The sequence below is a fragment of the Somniosus microcephalus genome, chromosome 1 (assembly GCF_052327205.1).
Source record: "Somniosus microcephalus isolate GS21.2 chromosome 1, FLI_Smic_1.0, whole genome shotgun sequence".
Taxonomy (NCBI): domain Eukaryota; kingdom Metazoa; phylum Chordata; class Chondrichthyes; order Squaliformes; family Somniosidae; genus Somniosus; species Somniosus microcephalus.
Window position 1 is genome coordinate 197662810 of NC_140987.1, and position 22010 is coordinate 197684819.

The 22010-nt window shown below is 44.3% G+C and overlaps 1 protein-coding gene across 6 annotated transcripts in view; it reads right to left on the minus strand.

Moving 5' to 3' along the window:
* The window catches only part of adgrv1 (adhesion G protein-coupled receptor V1), a 986427-nt gene that overhangs the window by 826288 nt on the left and 138129 nt on the right, over positions 1-22010 (minus strand). For all 6 annotated transcript variants that reach the window (XR_015078534.1, XM_085989059.1, XM_085989068.1 and 3 more), the window contains 4 exons: positions 19986-20171; positions 18846-19026; positions 12935-13098; positions 7081-7204 (listed from right to left, as the gene is read on the minus strand). Coding sequence is in view for 5 of the 6 variants with exons in the window: in XM_085989059.1 (XP_085845185.1) it covers positions 7081-7204; positions 12935-13098; positions 18846-19026; positions 19986-20171 (655 nt within the window). In the remaining variant the exon portion in view is untranslated. The remainder of the gene's footprint in view (positions 1-7080; positions 7205-12934; positions 13099-18845; positions 19027-19985; positions 20172-22010) is intronic.

The following is a 22010-nucleotide window of genomic DNA, read 5'->3' on the forward strand; positions in this document are numbered from 1 at the left end:
AACTGCCACTACTCAGCTTCTTGGCGCTGTCGGAAGACATTAAAGAGTTATGGATTACCCTCAACTGGCAGTACTGTACTTAATCCAGAATCTTCCACCATCCATTTAACACAACATTCTGGAGGTGAGTACCCAATTACTGTATACTGCACATTTCTTGATTTTTTTATTTTTGTTTGTTAAAAATAGCGTCAGTAGATAACCCTCTCCATCATCCGGAATTTTTAATCAACTGGCACCATCCCGGTCCCGTCGGTGCCGGATACCAAAGAGTATCCAGTATTTTGATTAGTAACTGTAACAAAATATTTTAAAAGGTTATTAACCTTTCAAACAAAGATTAATTTAATGGATGTGGGGGACACACCCAAAATCCAGATTTGCCCTGTAGTCCCCAGTGTCCATATCAAACACTCAGATTAGTTAGCAAACCTCTGTTGTGCCACAACAATATGCCTTATCCCAATCTCAGCAGTGTCCCCCTATTTGCATTTACCACACCATGCATCCTTGTGGGTTCTCTAAATGAGCTGTTGTGCTGTGTGTCAGTGCTCAGTAGAACTGGGACGTGACTGCCCAAACTAATTTCAAAAGGCCTTTGAATTTTCAAAAGGCCTTCAATAAGGTACCACATAGTAGACTTATGACTAAGGTCAGAGCATGTGAAGTCAGGGGACAAGTAGCAGAATGGATAGCAAGCTGACTACAGAACAGAATACAGAGAGTAGGCATTAAGGGTAGCTACACAGACTGGCAAAAGGTGGGAAGTGGTGTTCCACAAGGATCGGTGAATTGTTATTCACAATTTACAAAAACGATTTAGAATCGGGAATCGGAAGTACTATTTCAAAACTTGCAGAGGACACCAAATTGAGGGGTATAGTTAATACTGAGGAAGATTGCGACAAAATATAATAAGATATTTGTAGTGTATGTACCGTGAAGAAGGAACTATATTCTGCAGCCCCTGTATACTGCAGTACCAGTAGTGACCACCCCTGTATATAAGCCTGTGTAGTAACTTTGTATAGTAGTTCCAGTTTTGTCTCCATTCAGTAAACACCTGTTATAACCAACTTCTGCAGTCCGTGTCTCAATTACACACGGACATTACATTGGCGACGAACAGATCCGAACTTATCTACATTTCTGCACCACGTCACGGGGATCCATCCCTGAAGCGAAGTTATTAGAGGTCGAAGCCAGAAGGAAGAAATCCAAAAAGAAAAAAAAAGAACAGAAGAAACGGGCGTCGACCGTGGGCAACCGCCCTCTGATTCATCGAATTCGAAGATTTGCAGGAGAGGCTGTCGAGAGCTGGGCTTGGTTCTCCAGTCTATGGTGTTCCAGCTAATCGGGCTGGTGGCAGGTAGTACACTGATCCTTCCTGGGCTGCAGCGGGCTAGAGCTCGATCGGGTGGCTTTTCAACGGGGCCGAGCAGCGTTGTCGGGAAGAGGAGAGAGAGAGAGAGGGTGGAGCTGGTGCTACGAAGCCGGGCAGCGTACAGACCCGAGAAGAGGGAGGAAAGTGTCCCATAGGGTCTGCTCTGACGACGGGAACAGTAATTAAAATAAAAGAAAAAGAAATTAGAAGTGCAGAAAGCCGCGAGGAGCTGCAGTTTGCCACGGGGACCGCGGAGAGCGGCATTGGCAGCAGCGCGGGGGGAAGCGCACAAAGACCATAGGGCGTCGCCATCAAGGCATAAAAACGCCAGCAACAGCGTTGGCAGCAGCGGAAAAGACAGAAAGCGCGGGAGGCGCCATCTTAATCCAGCGGGGAAGAACGAAAAGCGCAGGAGGCGCCATTTTGTTCAATCAGGGAAGAAGGCAAAGCGTGGGAGGCGCCATTTTGTTCAATCGGGGAAGAAGGCAAAGCGCGGAAGGCGCCATCTTAGATCTCCAAGATGCCGAAGACTGGCAATATCACTGCCTTCGATAATGAAATAGAAGACTGGACCACGTATGTGGAAAGAGTCGAAGTGTATTGCAAGGCAAATGAAGTAGCCGATGAGAAAAAGGCATCGGTACTACTAAACTTAATGGGCGCAAGAACGTACGGCCTATTGCGGAACCTGATCACTCCAGTCAAACCGATGGAGAAGAGTTTTAACGAAATTGTTGATATCCTACAGGAACACCTAAATCCTACACCGCTGCTGGTAGCAGAAAGATTTAAATTCCACAAGAGAAATCAGCATAAAGATGAGAGCAATGCTGATTACCTTACGGAACTACGCAAGCTATCAAAGCACTGCCAGTTCGGAGCAGGACTGGCAGATGCCCTACGGGACAAATTTGTCTGTGGACTCCTGAATGAAGGAACCCAGAAGAGGTTACTCTCAGAGAAAGAGCTGACGCTAGATAAGGCTTTCAGCGTGACAGTATCGTACGAAGCAGCAGCAAGGGGAGCTGCGGAAATACAGCAAAAGTCACAGGAGTACGGCACCCATGAAATGACACGGGGATTTGAAAAATGCTATCGCTGCGGCAGAACAACCCATGACCAGAAGGACTGCTGGTCCAAGGACAAAACATGCAGGCAATGCGGAAAGATGGGACACATTGCACAAGTTTGCAGGTCCAGGAAGAAGACTAACGACAACAAAAAGACTACTAAGGAAAAGTACAGGAAAGTACAAAAGATGACGGACAGTAGTTCCGAAGACCAGAAGAGCGATAGTGAATCCTGGAACAAGAGACTAAGCTGTCTCAAACTACACAACGTAATCGCAAAAGAGGATCACCGAACCATTTGGGTCACCCGCACGATAGCAGGGTCCCAAGTCAAAATGGAATTGGATACAGGATCAGCCCTGACCGTCATGAATCGACGAGACTACGAGCGGCTATTCTCACACATACCCTTGAAAGACACATCCATTGTCTGGAAGACATATATGGGGCAGAAAGTATACCCCAAAGGGAAAATAAGGGTGCCTGTCGAATACAACGGCAAGGAAATACAGAAATTGTATCTGTACATACTGCAAGATGGTGGACCACCGTTATTGGGACGTGAATGGATCAGAAAGATAAGTTTAGACTGGCACTCCATTCAGGCACTGACTGTGGCTGGTAAAAAGGATGACGACGTCACACCTGGACGATTGTCAAAAATCTTAGCTAACGCTAAAGAGGTATTTCAACAAGGACTGGGAACTATTAAAGGCGTAACCGCCGCGATAAAAATAGAAGAGAATGCAATTCCCAAGTTTTTCAAAGCAAGACCGGTATCGTATGCAATTCGCCCAGCCGTCGAGGCAGAGCTGGAGAATCTGGAGAATGCAGGCGTGTTATCTAAGGTAGACTGGAGCGAGTGGGCGACACCCATCGTTCCTGTCATCAAGAAAACATTAAACAATAAGTCTGAGGAGCCAAGGAAGGTTCGCATCTGTGGGGACTTCAAGGTGACTGTGAACCCAGTCCTTCACACAGTACAGTATCCTCTTCCGAGGATAGAAGATATTTCCGCCTCACTATCTGGAGGGAAACGTTTTACAAAAATTGACCTAGCGCAAGCATATTTGCAGATGGAGGTTGAAGAATCCTCTAGGAAATATCTCACGATAAACACTCACAAAGGTCTTTACCAGTACAATCGACTGGTATTCGGAGTTGCATCAGCTCCGGCTATATGTCAAAGAGCGATGGAACAAGTCCTGCAAGGGATTCCGGGGACTCAGTGTTACTTGGACGACATCCTAGTGACAGGTGAAAATGAAAGTGAACACCTTGCCAACCTAGAGCAGGTGCTCACTAGACTAAGAGAACATGGGCTGCGAGCCAATCGCCCCAAGTGCGAGTTTTTTAAGAAACAAATATCGTATTGTGGCCACGTGATTGATGAAGAGGGGTTACATAAGTCCCCTGACAAAATTGAAGCGGTAGTTAAGGCTCCAGCGCCTGAAAATGTGTCGCAACTGAGGTCATTCCTCGGATTGGTGAATTACTACCAAAAGTTTTTGCCGAATTTGTGCACAATTCTGCACCCACTGAATGCCCTGCTACAAACTGGAGTAGCATGGAAATGGAGCGATGAATGTAAGCGGGCCTTTCAGAAGTGTAAAGGCCTGATCACTTCAAGAGAAGTATTGGCTCACTACAACCCATCACTACCGATAAGACTGGCATGTGATGCGTCTCCCTACGGCGTTGGAGCGGTACTGTCACATAAATTCCTTGATGGTTCAGAGAGGCCGATAGCTTTTGCGTCACGCTCGTTAACTTCAGCCGAGCGTAACTACGCCCAGATTGACAGAGAGGCCCTCAGCCGGGTGTGGGGGGGGGGGGGGAAGAAGTTCAATCACTACCTGCACGGACAGAAATTTACTCTACTAACTGATCATCAACCTCTTGTCTCCATTTTCAACCCTCAGAAGGGCGTCCCGATAATGACAGCACAACGGCTACAGAGGTGGTCCCTTTTCCTAGGGGCACACCAATATGACATAGAGTACAAAGGAACTAAACAGCATGGGAATGCTGATGGATTGTCGCGCCTACCATTGTCGACGGTGGAAGAAGCACCTGCAGTGGATCCTGTGGAGGTATTCCACTCGACCATAGTCGAATGTCTACCTGTGACGAATGCAAACATAGAAAAGGAAACACGAAATGACCCGACACTCTCCAGGGTCTATGATTTAGCGGTGAAGGGATGGCCAGCACATGGCGAACCACTGTTGCCAGCATTCTCACCGAGAAGAGAACAGCTGTCAGTGTGCCGAGGAACCTTGATGTGTGGATCCAGAGTAGTAATTCCACCCAAATTGAAGGATAGAGTGCTCAATGAGCTTCATGAGGGTCATCTGGGAGGGGTAAAAATGAAGAACTTAGCCAGAGTGTTTGTGTGGTGGCCGGGAATCGATAGAGAAATCGAAGAGATGACCAAGAGCTGTACAGGATGCCAGAAGGTCCAAAACGCCCCACCACAAGCCCCTCTACATCCATGGGAGTGGCCCTCATCTCCATGGCAAAGGGTACACATTGATTTTGCTGGTCCATTTATGGACTCGATGTTTTTAATTGCGGTGGATGCACATTCAAAGTGGCCAGAGGTAATAAAAATGTCCTCAACTGCCACAGAAAAAACGATCACAGTCTTACGAACCGTCTTTGCCAGAAATGGGCTGCCTGAACAGATTTGCTCCGACAATGGACCACAGTTTGTGTCTGAAGAGTTCCGGAGGTTCTTAAAGAACAATGGTGTTAAGCATTACACATCCGCCCCATATCATCCAGCCACCAATGGATTGGCTGAGAGGTTCGTTCAAACATTCAAGAAGGCTATCAAGGCAATGTGCAATGAAGACATACCCCTACAACACAAGGTGGATAACTTCTTGTTTGCCTACCGGAATGCGACACATGCGGTTACCAACCAAACTCCAGCCATGATGTTCTTCAATCGAAGACTAAGATGCCGCTTGGATTTGGTTAAGCCAAACATCAGAAGAGATGTGGAGAACAGGCAGTTTCAGAATATGAATGAAAGGCCAAGCAGGAGTTTCAAGATAGGTCAACCAGTTTTGGCCCGGGACTACCGCACAGAGAAATGGCAGCCAGGAACGATCTGCACATGGCAAGGACGTTGGAGAGAGCATTGTAAGACGCCATGCTGACCAGATTCTAGAGTCACTGGAAAACGTCAAATCTACACCACGATCCTATACACCTGGTGATGAAACCGAAGTACCAATTGCATCTACCTCAGAATCGGTGATATTGGAAGCAGACGAACCAAACAACAACGTTGATCCTGAATCAACTTTGCCAGAAGAACCTGATACCCCAAAGAGGCGTTATCCGGACAGAATCAGGAAGCCTCCTCAAAGACTGAATTTATAATTGATTAACTTCAGCTAATGTATATAGCAACTGTAATTGTAAATATGTTATTTAATTATTAATCGAATGTTATGTACTGTTTAGCTAAAAGGGGAGGAATTGTAGTGTATGTACCTTGAAGAAGGAACTATATTCTGCAGCCCCTGTATACTGCAGTACCAGTAGTGACCAGCCCTGTATATAAGCCTGTGAAGTAACTTTGTATAGTAGTTCCAGTTTTGTCTCCATTCAGTAAACACCTGTTATAACCAACTTCTGCAGTCCGTGTCTCAATTACACACGGACATTACAATATTAATAAACTTGCAGAATGGGCGTGTAATTGGCAAATTAATTTCAATATAGATAAGTGTGAGGTGTTAAATTTTGGTAGGACGAATAAGGAGGTCACATACACTTTGGAAAATAAAAGTCTAAATGGGGTAGAGGAGAAAAGGGATCTAGGGGTAGATACACAAATCACTAAAAGTAGTGAAGCCGGTTAATAAAGCATAAAGAGGTTATAGAGGCACTGGAGAGGGTGCAAAAGAAGATTTGCAAGTTTGATACCAGAATTGAAAGGTTATATCCATCAAGAAAGGCTGAATAGGCTGGGGCTCTTTTCTCTCGAAAAGAAAAAGCTGAGGGGTAACCTGATAGAAATCTTTAAGATTATGAAAGGGTTTGATAGGGTAGAAATAGAGATGTTTCCACTTGTGGGGGAGACCAAAACTTGGGGCCATCAGTATAAGATAGTCAGCAATAAATCCAATAGGGAATTCAGGAGAAACTTCTTTACCCAAAGAGTGGTAAGAATGTGGAACTCGCTACCACAAGGAGTGGTTGAGGCAAACAGCAAAGATGCATTTAAGGGGAAGCTAGATAAGCACATTAGGGAGAAAGGAATAGAAGGATATGCTGTTGGGTTAGATGATGAGGGGTGGAAGGAGGCTCATGTGGAGCATAAACACCGGAATAGACTTGTTGGGTTGAATGGCCTGTTTCAGTGCTGTATATTCTATGTAAATCTATGTAATTCTATGCAATTTCATGTTAGACCATTCATAAAGGAGGCAAGTATCCCATCAGCCTACTTGGATCCAACATTTGATGCCAAAGGTGAAAGGATAATAACATATTCCACAGAATCACTTCTTAACTCATTTTCATCAGAATTAATAATAGGTTTGTGTTAAAAATTGAAGAAATTTTTCAAAATGCATATAGAAAAACTTTATAATAAGTGAACCAAACCTTCAAAATAAATGGGATCATCATTTTTATTAATAAGAAGAGTTGCGTTAAGTACACTTCCAAGCCTGGCACCTCCAGTGGTATTCCAAAGGATGACTGTAAAGGTTTCTATTTCCTCAGGAATCTGGGTAAAGATTACAAAGATAACAACGTTAATTAACTTGGAGTTTCATAGCTTATATAAAGTTTTTATTTCTATAATGAGTAAAGTACAGGTTGGTTTCCACTTCAGTAGTTAGCATTTTCCAAAGAATTCAACCAAACACTCAAGGGAATATTTTAACATTGGACTATCATTACATTACATTTCCTGCAGACATACAAGCTTAATTATCCTGGTCAATATTATGTTTGTAATAGAATATGTTGTTCCAGCATTTACATTACTCTTAGTAATGTTCACAATCAGCCAGGCACTCCACGTAAATGATGGCATCTGTCAAACTGCAAAGCAGATATCACTTACTACTTTTTAACACTTTTGGATATTCAAGATTTCAACAAATTGAAATTTAAAGCCTCCATTATAATAAACATTATCAATTACACATTCTAAGTGCTATTATTAACATCTCATGGACGTCAACCCTGTTACGATTTGATATTCAATGAAACTCATATGATAGATAAGATAGAAACTCATAAATTCAAAATATACATATCTTTTGGTTGTGTAAAATGATTATGAAAGCTGTTTTAGAAAACTAATGCTAAAGCAAATTAGTGTATTAATACGAACATGCAGACTTGCTGAATATTGAAAAGTTATTTCCTCTTGATTCAATTAATGATTTATAATAGGTTTATGAATTTATTTACCTCTATTTATAAAATGTAATATCTTAACCATCTTCGGCCCCCATCACAAACTCTGAATCCTTGCCACCGATTCCATCCCCCACCCTGGGCACTCTCTCCAGTTGATCCAGACTGTTCACAACTTCGACTCCTATTTGACCCAGAGCAGAATTTTTGATTCCATATCCTCTCCATCACTAAGACCACCTACTTCCACCTCCGTAACATCACCCATCTCCACCCCTGCATCAGTCCACCTGCCGTTGAAACCCTCATTATGCCTTGTCATCTCCTCACTCAACTATTCCAATGCTCCCCTCCCTGGCTCATCCTAAACTCTGCTGCCTGTATCCTATCCTGTACCAACTTCTGCCCACCCATCATCCATGGGCTCGCTGACAAACATTGGCTCACGGTTCCTCACTGCTAGAAATGTTAAATTCTCATGCTTAGATCTGTTCATGGCCTTGTGCCTTCCCATCTCTGTAACCTCCTTCTGCTCTACAATCCTACGAGAACTCTGTGTTCCCCCTGATAATGGTCTATTGTTCATCCCCCACAATCTTTGCCCCACCACTGGCAACTGTGCCTTCAGCAGTCTAGCCCTACACTCTGGAATGCTCTCCCTAAACCTCACTATCTTTCCACCTCTCTCTCCTCCTGTAAGAGCCTCCGTAAAACCCAACTCTTTGACCAAGCTTTTAGTCACCCTTCTTAATAACTCCTTCTTTGGCTCAGCATCTGATTATGCTTCTATGAAGCAACTTGCAACATTTTTCTAGGTTAAAAGTGTTATATAAATGCAAATTGTTGTTGTTAGTTCCTACTGCATACAGAAGTACATTAAGAAAATCCTCAGCCCAGTTCCACTGGCGCATGTGCGGCTGAGTGCACACTGGTGACCTCTTCTCCTGACCCCACTGGAGTAGCCAGAGTCAGGGTGGGGTCAACTGTTTAACCAATGTTGTGCAGGCACCCGCTCCTCTGCTACAGGAGGAGGAAGGGAGGAAACACAGTGCTGGACAAGTGTTGGGTGGGACAAGCATTATCTGAATTGCACATTTTGGAGGAGTTCATATAAACTACATTGCATTCTGACAATGTAATTTTTCTTACCAGGCCATTCATTCATCTAGTTTTAATTTTCTCTACAGACTACAATAAAGTTTCAGTAAGGGCCAGGAAAATACTTTGTTACAACACATTTATTTTTATTTCACATTACCACAATGAGGTTCAAATGTCATAACTCTCTGGCAAAAGTAACAACTGGGACCGTTAATCTTTTGCTTGGCAAATATTATGTATGTGATATCAAAGCAAGGCAAATACAATTAAATCAATCTTACCAGAAAAATATTCTACAGAAATGAACTGTTTTACTTCTAAACAATGTACAATTAAATACAAAAACCTCTGTGTAATAGATGATGGGCTAGAAATTGGGTACCTTAGTGCCTCCCATTAGCGCCTCCAGGGGTGCTAACGGGACGCAAACGACTTTTTGCCTGGGCACGGCGCCGCTAACGACTCCCGCTAAATTCAGTGGTAGTTTAGCTGCAGTGGTAACTGGTAGCGCCCCGCTCCACAGGCGATAATGTCATCTCTGTGCACAATGCTCCGTTTTCGCCCCACCTGCAAAATTGGCCCGCGCCCCGAATCTGCGCCGCGTGATGACAGCGATCGATTCAGGAGGCGGGAACGGAGCGGCAGGAGGCTCGCGGGGCACTAAGTGAAAGGGAGGTTGTAGGCGGGGGGGCGGGGTGGGAAATCATCTGACTTGTCGTGGCCCATTGCGTCTTTGAACGTGGGGTCCGTGCCGTGATCTGGCAGCCTGGCACTCCTCTTGTGTGCCGGGTTGCTGGCATGGCACCTGCTCCCCAGTGGTTCAGGTAGGGCCCTGCAGAGTTGTGGGCTTGGGCTCTCCCCTCATTAAAGGGGGAAGCCCAAGCCCACAACTCTGCAAAGCCTTACCTGTGTCAGCTGTGGCTCAGTGGGTAGCACACTTGCCTCTGAGCCAGAAGGTTGTGGGTTCAAGTCCCACTCCAGAGACTCGAGCACATAAAGCTAGGCTGACACTCCAGTGCAGTACTGAGGGAGTGCTGCACTCTCGGAGATGCTGTCTTTCAGATGAGACATTAAAATAAGGCCCCATTTGCCCTCTCAGGTGGACGTAAAAGATCCCATGGCACTATTTTGAAGAACAGCGGGGGAGTTATCCCTGGTGTCCTGGCCAATATTTATCCCTCAATCAACATAACAAAAACAGATTATCACATTGCTGTTTGTGGGAGCTTGCTGTGTGTAAATTGGCTGGCGCGTTTCCCACATTACAACAGTGACTAAGCTCCAAAAAAAAGTACTTCATTGGCTGTAAAGCACTTTGAGACGTCCGGTGGTCGTGAAAGGTGCTATATAAATGCGAGTCTTTCTTTCCATGCAGCAGCGCTACATGGCCCAGTGCATAGAGCTGCAGAACGCACCCTCCCCGATATTCGGGGTTAGTGCTCTAAGAAGGTAGTGGAGCTCTTGAATTAGCGTTCCACCTCCCTCTTGGGGCGCTAAAACTGAATCTCACGGTCACCGGCGCTAAAGTTAGTGCCACAAAATGGACAATACCGAATTTCCCCGCCCCCCCTCCCCCCAAGTCCCTATCTCAAATCACTTGTAAAACTGCAAGAGAACCACCCACCCAAAGAGATGGCGAATCTCAGGCTCTGCTCAAGAGGAGGCACCTCAGACCCTTAACGGGTTGAAGATTAAAACAGCAAAAATAGCTTCAATCTCTGCTGTGAATAGCTGGGTGTCAGGCTTAAGATAACCAAGCCATCTAGGATCAATTACCTTTAACTCCCTCAATGTTGGGGCTGTCAGGAAGCCCAAAATGTAACTTATTTTTGCTCACAGCACATGTGTGTTCCACTGGATCTAAGAGGAGCAAACTGGAAGAATTTTTGAGGTAGCCCAAGAATGCCCCCAGATAATGTCAGTCCAGCAAGTAAAGGAAGTGGGCTTAAGGAGCCCCAGCCACTCTGAGAGGGGATGCTCTCGGTCCTTATTGGGCTGAAAATGTCATTCTCTGCAGGGAACATTTACCCAGTAATGAGTTTTCATCTTCGGGATGTCTCTTCTGCCCAGAAGATGTCAACCACTGGACAGAAGAGAGGCACAATGACAGAATTTGTGGGGATCTGGGAATGCCCACAAACACATCCTCAAACTGCTGCTGGGATGTAGGTAGGGCAGGCAGAAGATGGGCTCATCTCCACAACTGGTTAGAATTTAAAAGTTAAGTTAGATGGGGCAGACATCCATAAACCAGATTCACCCTAAACTGGGAGGATTCTTGCGATGACTTTCCTTGTGGCAGACAGCAGGGAAACTCCTCAATCGCCTTCTCCCAGTGGCCGAAGAGCTCCTCCCAGAGTCGCAATGCGGATTCCACCCACTAAGGGGCACAATGGACATGATCTTCACCGCGCGTCAATTACAAGACAAATGCAAGGAACAGCACCAACCGCTGAACATGGCCTCTTTGATCTCACAAAGGCTGTTGACACTGTCAACCGGGAGGGATTATGGAGTGTCCTCCTCAAATTCGGCCGCCCTCAAAAGTTTGTCACCATCCTCCACCTGCTTCACGACGACATGCAAGCCGTGATCCTGACCAACGGTTCCACCACAGACCCAATTCACGTACAAACCGGGGTCAGCAAGGCTGTGTCATCGCACCAATGCTCTTCTCGATCTTTCTTGCTGCAATGCTCCATCTCACCCTCAGTAAGCTCCCCGCTGGAGTGGAGCTAATTTACAGATCAAACAGGAAACTGTTCAACCTCTCTCGCCTCCAGTCCAGATTCAAGATCGTCCCATCCTCTGTCGTCGAATTACAGTATGCAGACGACGCTTACATCTGTGCTCACTCGGAGATCGAACTCAAACCATCGTCAACACCTTCACCGAAGCATACGAAAGCATAGGCCTTACACTAAACATCCGTAAGACAAAGGTCCTCTACCAACCTGCCCCCGCCACACAGTACTGCCCCCCCAGATTATCAAAATCCACGACAGGGCCTTGGATAACGTGGACCACTTTCCATACCTCGGGAGCCTACTGTCAACAAGGGCAGACGTAGATGATGAAGTCCAACACCGCCTTCAGTTTGCCAGTGCAGCCTTCAGTCGCCTGAGGAAGACAGTGTTTGAAAACCAGGATCTCAAACCTGGCACTAAGCTCATGGTCTACAGAGCAGCAGCGATACCTGCCCTGCTGTATGCCTCAGAAACAAGGACCATGTTCAGCAGGCATCTCAAAGCACTGGAGAGGTGCCACCAACGCTGCCTCCGTAAGATCCTGCAAATCCATTGGCAGGATAGGCGCACCAACGTCATTGTTCTCGCTCAGGCCAACATCCCCAACATTGAAGCTTTGACCGCGCTCGATCAGCTCCGATGGGCGGGTCACATCGTCCGCATGCCCGATATGAGACTCCCAAAACAAGTGCTCTACTCGGAGCTCCGACACGGCAAGAGAGCCCTAGATGGGCAGAGGAAACGCTTCAAGGACACCCTCAAAGCCTCCTTGAAAAAGTGCAACATCCCCACTGACATCTGAGAATCCCTGGCCCAAGACCGCACAAAGTGGAGGAGTAGCATCCGGAAAGGCGCCGAACACCACGAGTCTCTTCGCCGGGAGCAAGCAGAAGCCAAGCGCAAGCAGCATAAGGAGCGCACGTCAACCCAAGCACCCCACCCACCCACCCCTTCAACCACCGTCTGCCCCACCTGTGACAGAGACTGTAGGTCCCACATTGGACTCATCAGCCACCTGAAAACTCATTTTTAATGCGGAAGCAAGTCATCCTCGGTTCCGAGGGACTGCCTGCCTGCCTGACCCCAAATTCCACTGCCCCGCGCTGCCACAACTTTAAACCTTATGATTACACCATGGATTGGCAGCAGTTTCTGCAAAATCCTTATACCTTCTGAACATGAGCCTTTTTTTTAGACCTGCCATTATCAGAATGTATTGAACTGGAAAAACCATAACTCACTGCATCAGGAAGGGATTGAAGAGTGATGTTCTTTGAAGATTCGGCACTGTTAAAGTTGACCATGCCTTGGACTGGGTAAACATCATTAGTGAAAGCAGGGTCCACAATCCAGTACACACTAACATTGCCAAATGTTCCTCGGTCACGGATTACAGGAAAGTCAGCTGTGTTAAAGGAAAATACTTCATTAAGTGTAGCTATATGAGCACAAGTTATTTAAAATAGCTCACAACATAAAGAACAATGTTGGCTAGCAAATCTGAACCTGTGTTTGGGCCCTCTCTCCTTGGAGGTAGCCTGCAGGTCAATCAATTCCTCCATGGTGTTCTACAGGTTCACAAAATCCTCTTATATTGCCTACACAGATGGGTTTTCCTCGTGCCTTGACCCCGCTGTGACCACAACCCATTTTCCTGGGTCAGAGTTTATCAAGCATGCAGAGCAGGCTCCTGGTAGTATCTCTGCAATAGAGGGAGTCCACAATGCCAGGAAAGTACAGCAGTGCTGCATCTGGACACCTTCTGCAGTACCAGAAGGAGGAGAAGTTAGAGTTATAAAGGGAGCAAAAGCACCTCGAAGAATCTGCATAGATTTTTTCTAAAGTGAACTGCCATCTTCTTCTGAGGTGTCATGGGGACAGAAAGAGAAACCAGGTCCTCTCCCTCAATCAGGGCCTTCTGTGGTCTTCTGACAGCTATGCCAAGAGGTACTGCCGCTCCTATTCTGGTCCTAACCTAGGTTAATCAGTACTGCGATGGGAAGGCAAGCAAATGGGCCTGCTTCCCTAGCCCCACCTCCCACCATCATCTAAACATCGGCCTGGACAAAGGTTGGGTGGTAGAACAGAGGAAAATCTAACCCAAAATATCAGCATGTTGTTACTCCATTACACAATAAACAGAAATACTGCTCCTGCCCAATTAGCCAGTCCTTTAATAGTTAATTATTATAAAGTAAGCTTTGTCCATTTATGCAAATCTATATTGATGTATCACAATTCCTTATATAGCAAACTTTTATACAATAAGAATGACTTCTTAATAGGAAATGGTTGAGCTATTCTTTCTCTTTCAACTTCAATCATGGTTATTTTACAGATTGCTCAAGATTATAATAATAATAATTTAAATAAAAGGGTGAGAGAGGCGTTGTGGCCTGATGCCAGCCCAACAAAGTAAGTCTTCACTTCAGCTTCTTCTTTTTCCTTGCCCTTTAAATTCAATCATTGAATGGCAGGCAAGCACATTTGCCTAAATGGCCTTGGTAATATTTGCCACATACCAACATTAACATAGTTTTCCTTTCTCTTAGGAATATAGGAACAGTAATAGGCAATTCAGCCCCTTGAGCAAACAGATAATGGCTGATCTGCGACCTAACTCCTTAAAGGCCTCTGCCCCATATCCCTTAATACTTTTGGTGAACAAAAATCTATCAATCTCAGATTTAAAATCTACCATCAACTGCTGTTTGCGGAAGAGAGTTCCAAACTTCTATCGTCCTTTGATTGCAGTGTGTTTCCTAACTTTACTCCTGAAAGATCTGACTCTAATTTTTAGGCTATGTCCCCTAGTCCTTGAATCCCCAACCAGCATAAATAGTTTCTCTCTATCTACCGTATTAGTTCCCCTTAATAACTTGAAAACTTCGATCAAATCACCCCTTGACTAATCTACTGGAATTTTTTGAGGATGTAACTGGTAAAATAGATAAGGGAGAACCAGTGGATGTGGTGTATTTGGATTTTCAAAAGGCTTTCGATAAGGTCCTGCATAAGAGATTAGCGTGTAAAATTAAGGCACATGGGATTGGGGGCAAGGTATTGACTTGGATAGAGAACTGGTTGGCAGACAGAAAGCAAAGAGTTGGAATAAACGGCTCTTTTTCCGAGTGGCAGGCAGTGACTAGTGGGGTACCGCAGGGATTGGTCCTTGGACCCCAGCTATTCACAATATATATTAATGATCTGGACGAGGGAACTAGATGTAATATCTCCAAGTTTGCAGATGACACAAAGCTGGGTGGGCGTGTGTGCTGTGAGGAGGATGCCGAGAAACTCCAGGATGATTTGGACAGGTTGGGTGATTGGGCAGAAGCATGGCAGATGCAATATAACGTGGATAAATGCGAGGTTATCCACTTTGGTGTCAAAAACAGGAAGGCAGATTATTATCTGAATGGCAATAGATTGGGAGAAGGGGAAGTGCAACGAGACCTGGGCGTCCTTGTGCACCAGTCTCTGAAAGTAAGCATGCAGGTGCAGCAGGCGGTTAAGAAGGCAAATGGTATGTTGGCCTTCGTAGCGAGAGGGTTTGAGTACAGGAACAAGGATGTCTTGCTGCAGTTGTACAGGGCCTTGGTGAGACCACATCTTGAGTATTGTGTGCAGTTTTGGTCGCCTTATCTGAGGAAGGATGTTCTTGCCATGGAAGGAGTGCAGCGAAGATTCACCAGGCTGATACCTGGGATGGCAGGAATGACATATGAGGAGAGATTGGGTCGATTGGGCTTGTACTCACTGGAGTTTAGAAGAATGAGAGGGGATCTCATCAAAACTTATAAAATTCTAACAGGACTAGACAGACTAGATGCTGGAAGGATGTTCCCGATGGTCGGGGAGTCCAGAACCAGGGGTCACAGTCTAAGGATAAGGGGTAAGCCATTTAGGACAGAGATGAGGAGGAATTTCTTCACCCAGAGAGTGGTGAACCTGTGGAATTCTCTACCACAGAAGGCAGTAGAGGCCAATTCATTAAATATATTCAAGAAGGAGTTGGATATATTTCTTAAGGCTAAAGGGATCAAGGGATAGGGAGAGAAGGCAGGAACAGGGTACTGAATTTGGATGATCAGCCATGATCTCAATGAATGGCGGAGCAGGCTCGAGGGGTCAAATGGCCTACTCCTGCTCTTATCTTCTATGTTTCTATGTTAACCTTCTAAATTCCAGGGAATACAACCCTAGTTTGTGTAATCGCTCCTCGTAATTTAACCCTTTGAGTCCTTTGTGTAGGGATCTCCCATGCTGATGCAGCTAGACCTTCACATCAACATTTATCAAGCAATCCAGACCCCACAAGTATTAGCACAGAAATATCCACTTGGGAGTGAGAAGGGAACACCTGGTGAAACACTACACACAAGTGAGGAGGAGCTCGTGGAGTGACATCAGATAATCATGAACAAGAAGAAATGAGGGCAGGATAATTTGGCTAGCTGCCACAAGGCACACAGGGCTGTCTAGGGAATATACCTCATTAATCAATCGAAACTCTTTGTGAAGTATTTTGAGAATTTTCAACAGTTCCTGCATGGAACAGCAGAGAATATGCAGGACTGTTGCTTCAACATCTGTCTAGACATAAGAGAATTTTATAAATTGCAGAACACCATGGAGCAATTGGTTGACCTGCAGGATACTTCCAAGCATAGAGGACCCAAAGTCAGGTTCACTTTTGCCGGCAAACATTGTGTCTAATGATATTGAGACCTTGGGCTTAAACGTGCATGAGGCTTTCATTCTGGCCTTGAGAGGCTGGACGATCAGCTTGAGAGGACCTTGATTGGGGCCCAGGGGGCTGTCCCTACATAGAACCCAGGTGATCCACAGGGGGAACACAGCAGCTGGGGATGGCAGACAGAGAGATGGATGAAGTATTTGCCTTTCAAGATGGTGGCACATCAAACCAAACCAGTGTGCCCTCTCAGTGGACTGTAGAAGAAGTACATGGGAGGCAGGAGCAATCAAAAATATGGCAGGGTAGGGGGTGCAAAGTAATACAAGTAGCTGCAGGGCCTAATTATGTCTCGAGCAAAATGGATAATTGCTGCATACGAGTCCCAAGGTCCTCACAGAGGAGCAGAAGTATGCTACCACACTTGAAAACACCCACAGAGGTGTCACTTGGAAGGAATACATGAAAAGGAACTAGACGACACACGGGGAACAAAACAGTAAAACAGAGCCAGAACTTGTTCAAAGTACAGGAAACTCTTTGCTATCCGGCACCAACGGGACCAGGATGGTGACGGTTGATTAAAAATTCCGGATGACGGCGAGGGTTATCTACCGAGGCTATTTTTAACAAACAAAAATTAAAAAATTAAGAAATGTGCAGTATACAGTAATTGGGTACTCCCGGCAGCGCGGGAGAGTCAGTCTCCTGTTATTGAGGTGTTCGGACTTCCGACAGCGCCAATAAGCCGAGTAGTGACAGTTTGGAGAACTACCCCCACTGACTAACTCGGACACCGTGGGAGACTCGGACTCGGACTCAGCAACATTTCCGGTTATTGAGGTGTTGTTTTCGGAGTATGAATTTTGCCGGTTAATAGAGAATTCCGGATATTTAGGTGCCGTTTAAACAAGAGTTTCCTGTAATAATGTATTGTGTACTTTTACTGTTAGAAGGGAGATATAATTCTTAATGGTGGAGGAAAACTGATAGTACAAGACAAGGTGGAATTGCCACAGACTGTTAGGGAGGGGAGGGAGGTGGTTCATAGGAATATAGGAACATAGGAACAGGAGTAAGCCTTTCAGCCCCCTTGAGCCTAATCCACATTCACTTAGATTATGGCTGATCTGTATCTTAACTCCATTTACCTGCCTTGGTTCTGTAACCCTTAATACCTTTGCTGAACAAAAATCTATCAATTTCAGTTTTGAAATTTTTAATTGACCTAGCCTCAACAGCTTTTTGGAGGGAAAGAGTTCCAGATTTCCACCATCCTTTGTGTAAACAAATGCTTCTTGACATCACCCCTGAACGGCCGAGCTCTAATTTTAAGGTTATGCCCCTTGTTCTGGACTCTCCCACCAGAGGAAATAGTTTCTCTCTATCTACCCTAGCAAATCCTTTAATCATCTTAAACACCTCCGTTAGATCACCCCTCAATCTTCTATACTCAAGGGAATACAAGCCTAGTCTATGCAACGTGGCATAACTTAACCCCTTTACCCCGTTATCATTCTGGTGAATCTGTGCTACCCCCACTCCAAGGCTAATATATCCTTCCTGAGGGGCGGTGCCCAGAACTGAATGCAGTGCTCCAGATGGGGTCAAACCAGAGCTTTATATAACTATAATATAACTTTCTACCCCTTTGTATTTCAGCTGCCCTCCAGGATCCTGTAGACCAAGGAATTACTGCAGGGCCACAAGAGAGGCATTCATATGTTTGGTACAACAGCCTCTCCCATTTCCTCATCTTCTTCCTCTTCCACTAAGTCTGCAGGTCTACCTTCCTGGTTCACTGGTTGTCTGGGTTCCATTCTTTGGATGGCAAACTTATGCAAGAACTATCAGCCACAAATTATTTTAGATGCTTTCTCTGGGCTGTACAGTAAGACATCAACTGATTTGTCCAGACATTGAAAGCTCTGCTTCAGGATGCCAGTGAGCCTCATTGAACCTTTTCTCAACCTCTATATGAAGATTTGTAACAATGTTAGTACCCACAACTCTGGTCCCCCAGTAGCCATCGCTCAGTCTGTATGTTCCTTGAAACAGTCCTGGCACCATGTACTGGTGCTGAAAAAAGGCACCGTGCCTCCTGCCAGGGCATCGCTGTAACCTGCATTATTTTGTGCTTGTGGTCAGAGACCAGCTGCATGTTGATGGAGTGAAAACATTTCCTGTTCATATAGACCACTGAGTTGCTTTTACAGGCCTTGATTGCTGTGTGTGTGAATGATGAGGCCTTACACTTTTTAGGGCCTAACCATTTTCATCTAAACGTTAATTCATTCAATAGTGCTAAATTTAAAAGAGATTAGAAAATGACTACTGTTCTGCTAATCAAGTTATTTCATTTTTAAGGGGATGTGTGTGAACTTTTATAATATGAGATGATTCTATCCAACTACTGGAAAACAAAATCAATCATTGATTGGTAAAGTTGTCTTTACCTGTGTACAAAGTATTTCCCTTGCTTTCATTTATAGTTTTAGTAAATTCTTGAGTGATGAATTGTATCACACCATGAGGATCATCATTCTTCAAAACTGTGATATTGACTTGTGTAGCAGTTCCTAATTCGCTTGGTGGTAAACTATGGCTGCTGAGTATTGCAGAATAGTGTTCATCCAACTAAGAACAAGTCAATGAATTGCATAAATATAAACAGCAGACATTAATATGCTACCTATTCTATGTTTTTAATGAAAGTTGAAATATTACTAAAAGAGAGGTGCAAAATTAAGAAGCCTCAAGATGAAGAAGCTTTTTCTCCCTCAGAATTAAAGATATGGAATAAAACATAAAACATGCAGATAAATGAGTCAATACTGTGTCAATCAACACCTTTAAAAGAGTGGAGGGATATATGGTTACGAACAGCATTGAGCATTAGAGTATAAATAAAGATTGAATGTCTTACAAATATAATGTTCCTGAACAGCTGGGACTTTGGGAATTCCATGCCCAGCCAGTTGTTGTTGATTAAAGTAATATAGGATACAGGTCTGTATCGGTACTCTGGAGTCTTTTTAGACTTAGCAATAAGGGGATGGCGAAATGTTGAAGAATCTTGGGAAATGAGATAGGCTGGGTAAAATAAATGCTGTAGCCAATTGTTACAAAATTATCAGTTATAACAGAATCCATCAGATAAAATGGTTTTCCTGCTAGCAGAAATGTCTTGCCACTTAAGTGGAGCAGAATAATTGCAGACATTCCATCAAAATTAGTCACCATCTCTTAGCATTTTTTAAAAATGGCAGTGAGGCCTGCTGCTGCGTTTTCAAGCACTGCAAGAACAAGGTTGCCCAGAAGGTTTCATTACAATGTTTACACTTTTTCTTAGTCATTCTATAACAGCCCTACCCACCTGCAGCACAACACAGTCCTTGTATGTTAACTGCATTCAGCACTGAAGAGTTTTTTTTTAAAGAAATACGTGATTTCAAGGAATCGGGTCATATGAACAGCAAAATATACTGTATCAATATTTACTTCTGGAATTATCATTATTAACCATTATCAAATATACACAGCAAAGTTTTTTTACACACTGAAAAAAATAAATCTACAGAAACCCAAAGCCTTACCTCTGGTACGTCATCTTGCCTTGCTAACAATGTTATTACTATCTCCCTTTCACCGGGATCAAATTCCAAAACTCCCGTATTCCCATAAAATTCAAAAGATTTCTTTGGTTCCACAACATAGCGCAAGAATTGCTTCAGAAGTGCCCCACGGTATCGGACAATTTTCAGTTCAAAGGCAACACCTTCCTAAGAAAGAAAATATTTTTAGTCTATTAAAATCAAGTAGCACAAATGAGAAATCACATCTTAAGAAAAAATACCACAGCCCTTTGCAACAAACAAAATATAGAAATGATAGTGTGGGGTGTCACTGAATTATGCACATTATAATCAGCCTCAGTACAAAGTTGAACATATTACTGAACACCCCTCAAAATCCTGGGTAAAGGTGAGCCCGAACCAGAAAAACAGGGTACATTTATTTTCTATTTTGCACCACTGTGGCATTTTTTCGGTTTCTTTTATCCTTTGTATTCTAGATATTGTTGACTTCCATATTTCAGACTATTCTCATAGATGAGCTATAGTTCCCTGTGCCCTTGAGAGTGTCTTCACTTGCCCTGATATCTAGGCAGTAGTGTTGGAGTTTGTAGTGTGCCACTGGTATTGCACAAAGAACCCTTTTATAAGATTGCTTTAGCTATTGATTCTATCCCACAGCTCCACATGAGCCTCCTTGTTTCAAACAATGGCAGAATAACACTATATTGGACCATATTTTCTGCTTTAGCTGCCAAACAAATTTATTGGGGCCAATTTTAATTTCCGATAGTGGCAGAAAAATGGCAATAGAGGGTAAGCCGTCCGCTATACATCCCGCCCAATATTCCTTTCCATTGAAATCAATCTGCAACCACCCAGGGGGAAAATTACACCCATTAAATAGAAAATGAACAAGCGAACAGCAGCAATAAGCAATAATAAGATAAATATTTAGTAGCAGTTACCTTTACTAGCTCCTCCTCACAATAGAAAATATTAATTTGCAACTTCTATATGAGGCTAAATTTTAATTAGCCTTTATAAATAGCTATTTTTAAAATATTCTCACCAGTTACAGAAGTATCTGACCGGCTAACCCTTTTCAAAAATTTTAAACAGATCTGCCTCAAAGATTATAACGAAGCCTTTTCCCTCTTCAGAAACCCGAGGACTAAAATTGGAAAAGAGTGAGGCTAGTAAATCTCTTTGAAACTATAACTGGAATCATGCAGTATTTAAAGAAATTACAAAAAGTTCAATTACAAAAAAATGCTATTCATTCACATATTTGATCAAATCACAAGCATAATTGTATTTGAATTAAATAGTTTAGTTCCTCCATCAAGCAAACTGTCTGGCGATCAGCCGATAAATCATTGCGACATACTACTAAGTTAAACTGAGACATGGGAGGAATTTTGCGGGGGCTCAGCGGGCGCGATCGGTGGCAGGTTGGGTGGGAAGAAACAATTTTTGACAGCGGGTCGGGACCCCGCTATGCCACCACGCACCTTTCCCAAATGTCGGGTCTGTCATCGCTGAGCAGACCCGACACGCAGCGGCGGGGGCGGCAATTCAGGTCATTATGCCCTTGTTAACAGAGGATTAAGAACTATTTTCAGCTCATCTTCAGAGTTTACCAGGTCGTCCACAGGGTCTACGCTGATCGGGGATCACGTCAGGTAAGCAGAGCGGGAGCTGAATGGCCATGGAATCATCTCATTACTTGACAGCTGCAAATGTGCTATAAAAGCTCCCATCTCACAGCTGTTACTTTCCACATTGCTGCCCAGGACGCCAGGGATGACCTCAGCATGATAAGATTAACTTCACTTGACGCTGTACACCATGGTTGCCACATGATGTGCCAGGTTGGCACCACCCCACACCAACACTAAAAAGCATCCCTACACTGCCCAAGCCATTCCTTTCACACTCATCACCATTGCGGGGAGTACCGTATGTCTCGCCATTCACTGAAACTCACTAAGCCACTTCCAAAGGTTCACACAAATCTGTCCAAGAACGCAAACTGTTGAAATT